General features: G+C 38.1%; 2 protein-coding genes and 1 long non-coding RNA gene across 3 annotated transcripts; all 3 read right to left on the reverse strand.

Moving 5' to 3' along the window:
- Window positions 1–3,718: 3,718 nt before the first annotated feature.
- On the reverse strand, window positions 3,719–6,286 carry LOC120436199 (OX-2 membrane glycoprotein-like). Its single transcript, XM_039606702.1, has 4 exons — window positions 6,214–6,286; window positions 4,487–4,825; window positions 4,085–4,402; window positions 3,719–3,810 (listed from the first exon to the last, which is right to left on the reverse strand). Exons 1-4 carry the CDS (start codon window positions 6,266–6,268, stop codon window positions 3,719–3,721), a joined length of 804 nt encoding a protein of 267 aa, XP_039462636.1. The 5' UTR covers window positions 6,269–6,286.
- Window positions 6,287–6,591: 305 nt separating this feature from the next.
- LOC116323093 (OX-2 membrane glycoprotein-like) lies at window positions 6,592–10,665 on the reverse strand. The gene is made up of 5 exons (XM_039606608.1): window positions 10,507–10,665; window positions 9,986–10,324; window positions 9,543–9,869; window positions 9,291–9,386; window positions 6,592–9,137 (listed from the first exon to the last, which is right to left on the reverse strand). Exons 1-4 carry the CDS (start codon window positions 10,559–10,561, stop codon window positions 9,301–9,303), a joined length of 807 nt encoding a protein of 268 aa, XP_039462542.1. The 5' UTR covers window positions 10,562–10,665; the 3' UTR covers window positions 6,592–9,137; window positions 9,291–9,300.
- A 3,599-nt stretch (window positions 10,666–14,264) lies between these two features.
- LOC116323133 lies at window positions 14,265–14,641 on the reverse strand. The gene is made up of 3 exons (XR_004199680.2): window positions 14,604–14,641; window positions 14,403–14,502; window positions 14,265–14,321 (listed from the first exon to the last, which is right to left on the reverse strand). It is a non-coding gene; the product is annotated as an uncharacterized LOC116323133 (long non-coding RNA).
- Between the last annotated feature and the right edge of the window lie 466 nt (window positions 14,642–15,107).

The following is a 15,107-nucleotide window of genomic DNA, read 5'->3' on the forward strand; positions in this document are numbered from 1 at the left end:
CTCTCTTCCCCCTGCACTAAGAAATATTGACTCCCTCTCCGTATTTAAGACACAGCTCAAAACACATCTGTTTAAACTGGCTTATTCGCTTTAATGCTGATTTTATCTGTTGTCACGCTCTGTTTTGTAATTTTAACTTATTTTATGTATATTATGACTACTGTTCCTTTTATTAATTGTGTTTTTTGTAAGGTGACCTTGGGTTTCTGAAAGGCGCCCTCAAATAAAATGTATTATTATTATTATTATTATTACCATTTAGTAACATTACGGCATGCTATATTATCATGGCATTTGATGGCTCGCCTGGTCTTGCTCCACAATCAGTGTTCCCCTTATTCTCATGCAAAGCTCTGTAGTGCCTAAGCATGGATGAGGTGTTGTTGTTATATCCCAGCTCCCTGGCACATAGCAAACACTTCACCTTGTACAAAAGTAAAGACAGCTTAACATAAATTGTATTGCACCATCAGTATTATGAAAATACATCATCTGTAGAAATGTACATACCTTGTTGGGAGGAATAAGATCAAAATGTTCCCACACAGGGGAGGACATCCTCCTCTTCTTAGCTGGCTCCATTCTCTCCTGACTTTCTCTCCTCACTCTCCTAAACCTCCAAACTGTCTCCAAACTCTCACTAACCGCAACTCTCCATCAAACACCCACATTTTGAATGAAGTCTGAGGGGTTTATATCGCTGTCATAGCTCGCAGCAAAGTTCGGACCACTTCCTGAACCAGTCACGTGGTACAGCCGGGCAGCAAGGCTTCGGACATCATCATTTTCAGCTCCTCCCATAAATGAAGCAAGCCTCGATACGCGCATCGCGGACACGCCCCCTCCATTACTCGACACAAGCTTCGAAGCCTCGATACAGAACGTCCCATCACTAGTGTACATCACTGTCACAACAGCGTCTGTTTTCATTCAAAGGCTTTATGGCTTTAATACCTGGTGGGCCGGTCTCTGGTCAAAATGCCTGGGCCGATTTTTTGTCCCAGTCCAGCCCTGATTGTCCCTCTCGGTGGGACACTCCCACAGAGTTTAAATCTGGGACTCTGCACCATTTGACCCTAGAACTGAAGAAGCTCCTCGGATGAGAGGTGAAACATCTTCAAGCAACTTAAAGAAGTCCAGATGCTTTTTTTCCAAGCTCCTTAGAGTACGATGACCTGGGTGACTGAGAACCTTCACAAACATATGACTCGATATCATTTATGAGGGATACATTTGACATATTTTACATATTATAAGCCAACAAAATTATTTACAGCAGTTTAAATACAGGAAATCACTTTTTGGCACAACAGAACCTTCCTAAATCTAGTCATGAGATATCACGATGACAGCTTTGACCACTAATTTTGTCTTTATATATTTTATTCTATGAAATACTTTTGACGTGACTACTGAATTTCAACCAGTTAAGCTCACTGATGTATTTTATTTTCTGTCTTGGGACGAAAAAACAGACGTACCGGAGCGCCAGAGCCCCACATCTCTGCACACACTAACTACATCATCTCTGTCTGTCCGTGTTAGTTCATCAGTTCAGTTTTCCTGGCACAAATTTGCAGGACTGAACAACAGCACGAATTTAGATTCTGTGTCCATGGCAGTTAATCTGCCATCGTTTAGATTATATGGCAACAACTTTGAAATCGGAAGTCTCAGAAATCTGCTTCATGTTCAAGTTTCTCTAATAATAAATACATAAACAGACTGTTACAGTTTTTTTTTCTCAAATATGAGAGAAACAATAGAAAATACTATATTAATAACAAAATAACTTAAAAAAAAAACCCCCCAGCTACAAATTGCTTGAAACGTGCAATAAAAAGTATAAAACAGCTTTATTTTCAATACATGAGGGCAGTTACAGTAAGGCTGTGTTGGAGTGTTCCAAAGAAGACAGATATGAAGTATAAATATTGTATAATAATATTAAATATAAGAAAAAACAAAGTTATAAAAAACATTAACAGTTGAAATCTTCAACAATATTCACATAAAGTGTAAAATACAGAGTTAACTATTTATTAGGTAAAGTTTGGGTCCCAAACACAGCAGCAAATCTACAGCAGGATAGCTGAAAATCAATGTCCAGTCAAAGTCCAGACCTCAACCTGACTCACATGTTGTGGTGGGAGATTCAGAGAGCTGTGCATAAATAAATGCCCACAAACCTCAAAGAACTGAAGCGACATTGTAAAGAAGAGTGGGCCAACATTCCTCCACAACAATATGAGAGACTGATAAACCATTACTTCACATTCGTGCTGCTAGAAGTGGTTCTAGTTTATCACAGGACTGTAGTTTGCATTTAAAGAAAAGTAAAAGTGCACTGAAATTAACATAAAGTTAATTGCAATTTGGAAAAAAAATATCAAGAAATCTAAGAGGAACAAACAATGTAAACCACACAAACTCTGTTCCTTATATTCTCCACATGGCAATGCACATAACAGACATAAAATATATGCATTTATCAATAAAAATGTACAATTTTACACAATTTAAAAGCATCAGTGACTGAATATTTGTTTATTTTTCATAACTATACACTTAATAAAAAAGTAGAGTGTTTTTGGCCAAGTGGAACTACTATTGGGGTAATTTTTCATGTCTTCCAAAATGTTTTAATCTTTTTGTTAATCACAGTAAAACATTGTTTCTTTATCTTCTGTGTCTGGTGTGTTTGTCAGAATTGGCTAGCTTGGCATAAATTTCACATTAAACACTTAGTGTGTTACTGTGAGGTGTGTGTTCACCCTGTGAGTCACAGCTCGAGTTTTCTTGCAGGTGAAGGTTGATGGTTTTTCACCTTGCTGTCATTCTTGATTAAAAGTGTTTGACTCCTCTGGATAAAAAAACTAAATTTGAGATTATTACCACTCTCAATAGTCCCACCATATATCTAAAAAAGAATACATTTAAAATGTAAATTTAACTAACATGGTACAATGACAAAATAGCAAATTATATTTTATTTCTTTGATTAAAATACAGCCCAGACTGCATGCTGGGGTGTTTTTTTCAAAGGAGAGAGACCATCTGGGGTGGACTCGTGCAGATGGTTTTGGCTACCTGGACATCAGTGAAAGCAACATGAATGCTGAAGCATGTACACAGGTTTGAGAGCAACCACACAAAAATATCTGCTAATTCTAGTCTCTGTGTTTGTGCTGCAAATGTTTGTGGCTGTTTTCACAAACATTTAGTAGGCTGAGTGAGAAAAATCAATACTTTAGACAAAGGCAAATTAAATCACAATGCAAAGAATTAATGAATATTGAATATGAACATGTAAAATATAAATAAATAAATGTCATTGACTGATTTTTGTGGTGTTTTGTCCTTACCGGGATCCGACCGGGAAATGACAGAATGATTTAAACAACTATTCTTATTTCTGTTAATGATAAGAGACAATAATGATTTGGGGCATCAAAAACACCCTGGTGTGTGAATGTGTGTGTGAATGTGTGTGTGATGACTGGATGTGTAAAGCGCTTTGGGGTCCTTAGGGACTAGTAAAGCGCTATACAAATACAGGCCATTTACCATTTAACCTAAAGTCAGTAGTTAAAAAATACACAGACATTATGGGATAGATGTGAGTTTAGCCTCTAAGAGTCAATAAATTATTATTGTGCCAATGATATAAGACACATTATGATAAAACATATATTAAGTCAACAGTAAAAGTTACCTTTCACTTTTTCTTTTTCTTTAAGCAGTGCAGTGAAGCGACAAAAAAGACAAAGAACACCACTACTGCAGCTATTACAGTGATCCAGGAGGAATCTGTGAGAAAAGCAGAAAAAAGTGACACTGATCAACACTTATACATCGATCATGGATTGAAGGAAAAGCCAGACTTACTGAAGTCATTGTTATGAGATCCCAGTCAAACTGACCCAGAAATCATCAATCTATTAAAAATTGATGACAAAAGCAGGAAAAATCTGACACTGATCAACACTGATACATCAATTACTGACCAAAGAGAAATGCATAATTTCAGAATGCATTGTTGTTGCATGTCAATTTCATCAGTGTATAAGTATTAGTTTCTCACCATCAATGTCATAATCTGACGTCTGTTGGACCTCAGCAATCGTCACCATCACCTCTCTGTGAGGAGCAGAGAGCACTCGTGCTGCACATCCCACCTGTGTGCTGTGTTTACGTGAACCTGAGAGCACAGCTGTAGTGGTGACAGTGAATGTAGCGTTGGTGTTGGACACACTGACAGTGTTGTACTGTGAGAAGTTGAGGTCTTGTTGTGAGACACTGAGTGTTACAGTGGGAGCAGGTCGACCAGTGGCTGAACAGGAAACAACCCACTCTTCAGTAGAGTTTGACTCTCTGACATCAACAACAGGTTCATGCAGCTCTGTGAAGGAAATACTTTATCGACTATGTTGTTAATGAAATCAGCTGCTAACACATTTAAACACATTAAGACAAAAGTTCTTACCATAGACTTGGAGGCAGGGTTTACCAGTGAAGGAGCCTTCAGGATAAGTGTTAAACAGACAGTGATAGCATCCTTCATCCTGCTCCGTCACATTCCTGATGACTATGGAGCAGTTCTGTAGTCCAGTATATTTAAACCCAAATTTATCTGTAAAGCCATCATTCACTCTCTGACCAAAGTACTTGCTGTAGGTGGCAACATTTGTCTCCACCTCATATGAGATTTTCTGCCATGTGACCTGAAGGACGTCTTTAGTCTCCAAGAGCTGACAGCTGAATTCAGCATCTTCTCCCACTGCTGCCAGCACAGTCTGCTGTGTTTGGATCACTGCTGTTAGAGCTGTACACACAAATTGTCATGTGGGGCACCTTTTAGCTTTTCATTCACTTTTGGAGACCTGGAATGTAAATTTGCGTGTCTCTAAAGGAGTTTGGATCTTAAAAAAACAATTGAGTGGGCTACATATTGAACTAATATATTCTACCTTATCCTATAATACTAGTATCTATCCAATACCAGCACTGGTATCGATAATTGTATGAGCTGCCACCTATGCTATTGTTGTTGTTATTGTAGAAATTTCCTGTGAATATTTACATTTTCTCGGAAGCCTTCCCTTAGTTATTCCACTAGAAAGTCCCGTACTGCCCACTTCTTCATATCAGCACTGTTGATCTTTCCCTTTAGCATGTTTGCTAAAGGGCTTGTCGAGGGCTTATCATTTTTAATGTTAATGCTATTTTTATTGTGCATTACGGAACAGTTGAACCTGGACTGGTGGCTCATAATTTTACAACAGCATCACTAGCTACTGGTACTCTGGGTTACACTACAGAAGTGCTGCTGCTTTGCAGTAGCATGTTTGACTTTCTCTTTGCCTTTCTGCTGTTGTTGGCTTTGTCCTTTAAATGCAATTTTCTGGGTCGCGTCTTGGCTGGGCTCTAGTCAGTGTTTTAATCGGCCTCAGGCACACAGACTGTTTTTTTTTTAATTAGCTCAGGTCTTCAAGTCCTTCTCAAAAACAGTGTATTAGCTTAAATTGTTTATTTCAGAACAGTTGGTGTGTGTGTTGTGCCACTTCACACTGATAATAGATGGTTTATTTGCTCTCAACTACATTTTGTCTCTGAACAGTATGTGTGACTGGATTGACGTTTTTTTTTTAATATTTGTTAATTAATTGTCAATAAACTACTTATGACCTGAACCCTGTCTCTAAGGCATAACACACATTACTGCCTTCTTGGTAATTGGTCTAGTTTTGCGTTGTCGGTTTTTCTTAAACTGTCTCTGTTGTCATTGGTGTATTCCCCTCCTCTCTCGTTGCCACAAAAAATGTTTTTAAAATATAAAAATGTCCAGTTTTATATTTTGTCTAACACAAAAATATGGATCAAGTCAAATGTTTTCATACAACATACAAGACTCGTACATTTCTCCCGTTTCTTTTCGCATTTTATTTTTATTCCTCTTCAAAGCTGCTCTCATTAAGCTTGATTTTGCTCGTTTTGGTGACGTTGAGTGTCCAGTGTTCAAACAAGTCTTGGATAAATCTCTCTCTCCCTAATTGATATGTAAATATAGTCTCTTCATCACTTCAGAGAAAAGTTGTCACATTTATGACCGTTTTAGGATCCATTTCTAATTACTAAGAGTGAAGTTTTTTTCTTGTCTCTGAAACAAGAAATAACTTCAAAAAGAAAACTGACAATACGAAACAAGCTTACCTTTTGAAAAGGTAATTAGAAGAGAAAACAAACGTATCCTCTCACAGTTTGCCATGGTGCACCATCTGCCATGTCTCAGTGTGTTCACCGCTATTGTTGCGTCCTAAATCCTCATCCAATCGACTTATTCAGTCTCAGCTGACCAGCTGACTGCAGGTTTTCCCCAGCCTTATGAAAAGTACCTTCACACACTGACTGAAACTAGATTACTGGATAAACAATGGGCTGAAGATGTGACCAGGTTCTATGAGAGAGGGGAAACCCTTCTAAGACGGGAAGAGCAGTAAGGGAGCCAAGGCAGTAGAAAATATAATATTACATTTCTAAAATATCATTTATTTAACATAAAAACAACAACAATAAAATACGTTGGCCAGTGACAACAAGAATTTAAATGTACAAAACAACCCGAGTAAAAGTTCAAGTGAATTAAAACCAATAAAAAGTCCAATAAAAAGTATGTTAAAAATTCCAAGCCGCCGGCGTCCTCAGACGTCCTCTCCCGCCACTTCGCTCCAGCTTCTGAAAGGGCAGAGCTCTGATCTCATCCCACCAGGCCCTCTTGGCGGGACGGATGAGCCTTCGGCTACCAAAAGGGGAGCCCTGATTGGTTGCAGTACTATCAAGCATGGCCGATCAGGTGTGTCGAATTAGTGATCAGTAGGGGGCGGGAGGGATCTCCCCGGAACAAGACAAATATACACAACAAAAGCATGCAACAAAACTATAAGAATAAGAATAACTGCATTTCGTTCCCCTGTACCTGTGACATGTGCAATGACAATAAAGTTGAATTCTATTCTATTCTATTCTAAAACACTGTGCATTATTAAAAGATTAGAAATGATAAAACACAGCAACCCATGCAAAATGATTAAAAACACCAAGTTAAAACATGTCAATTCCACCCTGTGACAAGGACTAAAGTCCAAAGACTTCAAAGTGCAGGACAATCCTGTTCAAGATTTCAGTTCCTTGCTGGACTGAAATCTTTCAATATTCCCATTTAATCATAATGTTTCTGGATGTTGAAAATTCAATAAAGGTTCTTCATCTATTGGTAATTGTAATTCTGTAATACCCTCTACTTGAAAAAGAAGCCACATTTCTGTCTCGCTACGTAGTTAACTGTGTAGCTCTTGAGTCTGGGTCATATGAATAAAATATTCAAATATAAAACTGATATGTATTTATTTATTCCTTCTTTCTCTGGCTCCCTTTTAAGGATCACATGCCTCCATTTCACTCATCATTTGATTCAGGTGTGTTGACCTAAAATCTGCACGACACCGGCCCTCGAGGCCTGGAGTTCGACACCCCTGATCTAGAGAAAAGCCGCTTTATTACAACTAATCCACCATGTAAACCTGAAATCTGTGTAACAGCTGACGAGTACGGAGTGCAGAAAAACATAAAACATAATTTACCGTTAGATCCGGATTCATACGAGTATTGAATTCAGACTACACTCTTGACACGCGAGTGAACGCGCTTTTGTTTTCCTGTGATTCTGCAATTTATTAAAGTCAGTGTTGCGTAATATAAGATTTGGATATTCATTTAGGACACTTCATATCTTTCTGAGTCTCAGTAATTGTTGTATTTTTACAGACATTTCAATGTTATATATTACAGATCTGCGAGAAGAACAAAACCCAACTACATGAAATTGGTTTGTGGTGTAATGAATCTAAATACATCTATAATGAGGTGACCTGCAATAATAACGGCCCGATTAATTAACACTTTACACCAGCAAAACCCTCTTGGTACTAAAGATTAGCTGTCAGGATTTAATGAAGAGGTGCATTATTATGTTTGGCTGTCTGACATGTTTTGACGAGACTGGCAAACAGCAGGTAAGAGTCTTAATGCTGGGTGTGCATAAATAGCAACAAGAAAAGCCAAACAGGGAAGTGGCAGCATGCAGTCTAGAATAATTATAAAAATACAGAATTAAAAACAAGTTCATCTGTGAAGATCTTAATATAGTCTTTGTGATTCATTCCCCATTTATGCATAAGATCTGTTTTTATTCTGGCTATTAAAATATAACTGGTATACATCACTTGGTTTAGCAGGTAACAACAAAAGAAAAAACAACAAAGTTAGAGTTATGCTTTGCTTCAGTCTGACTTTCAATACAAACCACAAATGGAGACAAGAAGAAATCCTGTTTAAAATGTCAGAATATCAGAAATATGAACATTATAGAAAGAAAATGAAAACTGACAACAGCACAGCACTAAAAACAAAAACAAAAAACTGTTTATGTAAAGGTTATTCTATTCAGTTTTTAGCAGATTTGTGGGACTGAAGAAGGTTTTACTAAAGTTTTGAGGGCTTAACCTTAAAAGACTGAACTTCTAACAGGAAGAGAAAAAATTGAAAAGGTTTTCATGTAACTGGAAGTACAAGTCTGTGCTTTCTATGTGGTCACTATAGTTTAGAAAAAGGAAGTGGAACTGATGTGAATGCTACTGAAAGACTGAAGAGGAGGGGTGCTATGTGATCACCAGAATTTTTTTTATTACTTAATGAACTAAAACGAAAAGACACACGTTACAGTGGATGATGTTTTGCTTTTTGAGAGGACCAGTTTGGTGATCACATCTTCTAAGATAAAAAGCGCTGTGAGGCCACTGTTGTTGTGATTTGGCGCTATATAAATAAAATTGAATTGAATTGAATTGAATTGAATTGCCTACATAATTCACGACCTATTTCAATGGTTTCATCTGTCTATACAATAAAAAGTAGTAAAACACTGTTAGACTAGCCTGTGAGGATTGAGCATGCACACACAAATGATAGCTGATAGCATCACACAGTTGCTGAAGTCTGTTCCACACACAGGATGATGATCTCCTGTTCCAATACATCCCACAGCTGCTCTAAAGGGCTGAGGTCCTGAATTTGGAGGCCTGTGGATTTAAACAGTTTAAAATCAGCGACGCAGATATTTACAGATCTTACGGGATATGTGTGGGTGTAGACTCTTAGAGTCAATTTGTATAATTCTTTTAATAGGAAGAGCCACAGAAAAGGCAAATATTAAGTCAAAAGAAAAAAGTTACCACTTTTTCTTCAAGCAGGAGTGCAGTGAGAGCAGCTACTAAAGCAAAAAACTGTCAGTCCTGCTATTGTAGCTATTACAATGGCTGAGGTGGAATCTGTGAGAAAAGCAGGAACAATGTTGAATGGACAACACTGACACATCAATCATGGATCACAGGGAAATGTAGACCTATTGAAGTCATTGTTATTAGATGCAAATTGACTCAGATATTATCACTTTATAAATCTGTGACTTTGAAAGAGTTCCTCACCATTATAATCAGCAGTAGCAGCAGCATACACCTGCTGGACCTCAGGAATCATCACCATCACCTCTCTGTGAGGAGCAGAGAGCACTCGTGCTGCACATCCCACCTGTGTGCTGTGTTTACATGAACCTGAGAGCACAGCTGTAGTGGTGACAGTGAATGTAGCGTTGGTGTTGGACACACTGACAGTGTTGTACTGTGAGAAGCTGAGGTCTTGTTGTGAGACACTGAGTGTTACAGTGGGAGCAGGTCGACCAGTGGCTGAACAGGAAACAACCCACTCTTCAGTAGAGTTTGACTCACTGACATCAACAACAGGTTCATGCAGCTCTGTGAAGGAAATATCACAAAGACAACACTGTCAAAAAGAAAACAGCTTCTGACACATTTTATAGTATCTTTATTTGATTGAGTCTAATCTGCTTGAAGAAGGTAAAAGTTCTTACCATAGACTTGGAGGCAGGTTCTACCAATGAAGGAGCCTTCAGGATAAGTGTTAAACAGACAGTGATAGCATCCTTCATCCTGCTCCGTGACATTCCTGATGACTATGGAGCAGTTCTGTAGTCCAGTATGTTTAAACCCAACTTTATCTGTAAAGCCATCATTCACTCTCTGACCAAACTGCTTGTTGTAGGTGGCAACATTTGTCTCCACATCATGTGAGATTTTCTGCCATGTGACCTGAAGGATGTCTTTAGTCTCTGAGAGCTGACAGCTGAATTCAGCATCTTCTCCCACTGCTGCCAGCACAGTCTGCTGTGTTTGGATCACTGCTGTTAGAGCTGTATGAAGAAAATAAATGAACGGTTAGATGTGAGAATGAGGAAATAATAGTCAGTGAAAGAAGCAGCTTTTCTTAGCTTTTCTTTTTATCCTTATCCTGACATGAAGTCAAACATTAACATGATAAAAAAAACAAAAAAACAATCAGCATCAAAGAGAAACACTGGTTACTTTTTCCTACCTTTTGGAAGGACTCCACAGAAAAAAAGTAGACAGACAAGCACACAATATGTCATTGCTGTTATAAAGTGTCAAAGTTTGAGATGAACCCGAGAGCTCTGTGGATATAAAAAGATGTCAGGTTTGTATTGAATAAATATATGCATGCACTACACAGAATTTCGTGTAGACATACAACACAATGACTGGCGAGTTTTAGAAACACAACTTTAATTAAAGAAGTTACTTCTGTTTTCATGGTTTTCTTTCCGCTTTTTCTCAGGGTTTCTGTGAAAAAAACGTTAAGTATCAAGTTTGAAATCAGAACAGTCAGAAAAAAAATGGAAGTGAAAATGTTGCTATTTGCATTTCTCGCATTACTGATTCCTCATCTGTATCAGATCCTCAAGACAAGATTACAAATAACAACACATCTGCTTCGCTGGGATTCTTATTTCAGTGTCTCTGCGAAGTTAAGACCTGGATGGCCTCAAATTTTCACTTGATCATCTTGTGATGATCTTTGGACCAAGCTGTAATTCTAGAACCCCAAATCTTGACCTGCGCAGTTTAGCACCTTTTGTTAAACCGCATGCAAAAAATTCGGGGGTTATACTAGATAGGAAGTTTACCTTTGAGAAATAAATTAACTCTGTTGTACAGCGGTCCTTTTTTAAATTGAGGCTCTTATCCAAGGTGAAATCCTTTTTATCTTTTAAAAACCTAGAACGAGCAATTCACACTTTTATCTTATCTCAACTGGACTACTGTAATTCTTTATATGTAGGTGTTAGCCAGTCTCATGTAGGACGGCTCCAGCTGGTCCAGAATGTTGCAGCTCGTCTCCTGACACGTTCAAAGAGACACGAGCATATTTCCCCAGTGATCGCCTCACTTCACTGGATCCCAGTCCGCTTTAGAATTAAATACAAAATTTTGTTGTTGACTTATAAAGCGCTGAACCGTCAGGCTCCAGAATATCTGTCTGACTTACTGCAGCCATATATACCCCCTAGAGATATAAGATCAAGTGATCTCGTTTTTGGCCACTTCTAAGTCGAGGCTGGTCCACAGAGGTGACCAGGAATTTGTGGTTGTGGCGCTGAAAATGTGGAATGATTTACCTCTCCACATTAGAAAGGCCTCAACCATCAGTCTTTTCAAATCCCATCTTAAAACACATTTATTCTCACTGCCTTTCAACACCGCATGAGAGTTACCTGTCTGTCCACCGAGTCATCTTTTATCAGGTATTTGTTATTGATGTTATTTGTTACTGTGTAATTTTTTTCCTTCGTTGTACAGGTCTTTGGCCAACATTTTGTTGTTATTATATGTGCTATATAAATAAAGTAAAGTAAAAGTAAAACATCAGTAAATACGTTTTCAACAGGAATGCATGAAAAAAATTAGTTCAAAGAAAGTATTCATCCCATCAGGTGTGAACTGGTTTTATCTGAACTGCACACACTCAGACTCTCAAATGACAAACCTGGTTTTAAAGCCTGAGAAGCTGAAATGTATTCATGTAAATCAAAATGCAATTTTTAATTCAGGGAGAGATTAATGGACAGTGTCCATGTCAATGAATGCCATCAGGGGTTTGTCAGAGATAATATTCTCCTTTTATAACTCTGTCACAGCTCATTACCTTCATTAGATAGTTGGAGGATCGAGGGTCTGCAGAATGACACACAGATTGTAAAATCTTCTGTGTACCTTGTTTCATCCCCTGGGAGGCGCTACAGTTTCATTCCTTCATTAACGCTCAGCTTGTAGTTGTTATCACTCTAATGCATGAGAGTCCTCTGATTGCAGCACATGTATGTAGATGTAACATGTTGCTTTCACTATATTAAAGGAGAGGAAAAGTTAAGCAGCTTCAAACTCAGTTTTCCTGTAAAGGTTACTTTGTTCCACATGACTCGTTTAAACCAGCAACAACATCAGTTCAGTTTTCCTGCTACTAACTTACAGGACTAAACAACAACAGTATGAGTTTAGTATCTAATTTAGATTTTGTCTGCACTGTAGTTACATCTGCCATCATTTAGTTAATATGAAAATAATGTTAGTGTTAGATGTTGAAGTCTGAGGTCACAAAAATCTGCTTCATGTTCCAGTTCCTCCGGTAATATGGACTAATATCACTAAATCATTCATTTATGACTGTTACATGCTGTTGTTGTGTGGCCATTGCCTTGAAATACATGAAATGTAATATTATCATATTAATGAAATAATTACGTATTTTAAATACAGTTGGAAAATGCTTCAAACATTGATAAGAAGAATCCACACAATAAAACAAAATAAACAAACAAACATGTCCCAACAAACAATTTAAGACAGGACAGCTTTACTGTCAGTGTGTGAGGTCAAAGTTACAGCAAACATCCCTCCTGGAATGAGGCATGTGATTACAAAAATATGAAAAGACATTATTCACCATCCAACAAAAGGTTTAAGATTTAACACTGTCAATTGGCATTGCATCTCTCTCTCTCTCTCTCACACACACACACACACACACACACACACACACACACACACACACACACACACACACACACATTCACTAACAAATCCGCTAAAAACATTAAGATCATTAAATGGTTTTCATGTGACCATCATGAAGCTTATGCGTAAGTTCAATAAGGAAGCAGACAGTCACACGTCTGTCTGCTTCCCAGGTGTTTGGCAGCTAATGTAAGTTTTACATCACTTCCACTTTCTCATGCTTGTCAAGTTGGTTGTGACATCACAGGTATAGTCCAATCACCACTCAGCCCTCCTTCTTTAGGCCAATCAGCCTTCACTCCACGTACTTAAAATCTCACTGCGCATCTGTGATTCTTCTTTTCAGACGCCTTCGTACAGCCCACCTCCTCCCCATCACCACCTCTCACTCATCTCTCAGGCACCATTCAAGCCTCCATCTTCATCTCCACAACCAGCATCTATACTTTGGGGGGTCCTGCCCTAATCTCACAGCTGTGATTGTGTTCTGCTGTGCTGGACCATCGGAGTCTAACCAGCAATGCATGAACTAGACGTGTGGTTTCTTAGAGGTCTCTCTGTCTTTAGCTGTCGGTCCCATTTATTTGTAAGTCAGCTGCAGGTTGATGATCCTAAACTATTTCAGCCGTCAGACGCTGATGTTGAACTACACCCGCTGCATCATATCTGCAACTAAACGGCAACTTGAAACAATACTTAAATCTTCATTTCATACATGTAAAGTGACACAATGCATCATTAATGATATATCAGCATCAATGATAACTGAATAATAATAATAACCTGTGATAAACTATTTACATAATCATATCAGTGATTTATAACAAAGATTTTTTTTTTTTTATCTCCAGTCACATCAACAATACATTTGTTCAGCACTGCTCAAAATTCAGTCTTCTTGCTGCTTCTGATGAGAACATCAGGTTGATGTTTTGGTGATTTCTCTCAGATGTTCCTTCGTTTCTGACCTCACTGCCCTCTGCTGTGATTAAAGATGCTTCAGTCCTTGAAATGAAAATAAGAAATAGTTTTATTTGATCACATGATTAAAGTACTGAGTGATAGCCTGGACAGCGGAAAGTGAGCAAAGTGTTTAAGTGTTTGTGGTTAGTGTTAGATTAGGCTTGAAATTAAAATGATAAAAGGGGACTATGGACACTTATTACAAGAAATGAAAAATGAAAATAAACAAGAGCCTGAAGGAAGATTAAAAAATGTCAACAGTGCAGAAAAACAGGATAAAGAGTGACTTACTCCTGACTGTCTCTGATCTTAGTTTCAGGTGTCTTATTTCTCTTGAGATTCCTGTGTGAAAGACTGAAAGTTTTTAAAACAGTTAAAGCTGCACAAACATTTATCAGGAGAAAATGCAACACAGACACGGTTTAATACGATTACCTGTTGTGAGATTTCTTTCTATGACGGACAAAGATGAGTGCAGCAACACAAATAAAGGCAACCAGCAACACAGAGGACAGAATGACTGAAATCCTGATTGCTTTTGAGAAAAACAGAGGAAATAAGGAAAAATGAATTCAAACATAAAATAAAAAGAGATGGAAAAAAACTGAACTCAAACACATACAAATGTTAATTCACCTAAATTTCTGTGTTTAGATCCAAAGTTTTCATCTAGACCTGGAAACAGAAGGAAACATTAAAATTACAAAGTATTCATCAATTATAAATCTGTGACTTTAAAAGAGTTTCTCACCATCATCATCAGCAATCGTCACCATCACCTCTCTGTGAGGAGCAGAGAGCACTCGTGCTGCACATCCCACCTGTGTGCTGTGTTTACATGAACCTGAGAGCACAGCTGTAGTGGTGACAGTGAATGTAGCGTTGGTGTTGGACACACTGACAGTGTTGTACTGTGAGAAGTTGAGGTCTTGTTGTGAGACACTGAGTGTTACAGTGGGAGCAGGTCGACCAGTGGCTGAACAGGAAACAACCCACTCTTCAGTAGAGTTTGACTCTCTGACATCCACAACAGGTTCATGCAGCTCTGTGAAGGATCAGGAAATATCATCACATCAGTCCACTATATTATTTTGAGTCTCCTGTTGTTGGTTAAAGAAGGTAAAAGTTCTTACCATAGAC

The sequence above is a fragment of the Oreochromis aureus genome, linkage group 23 (genome assembly GCF_013358895.1).
Source record: "Oreochromis aureus strain Israel breed Guangdong linkage group 23, ZZ_aureus, whole genome shotgun sequence".
Taxonomy (NCBI): Eukaryota; Metazoa; Chordata; class Actinopteri; order Cichliformes; family Cichlidae; genus Oreochromis; species Oreochromis aureus.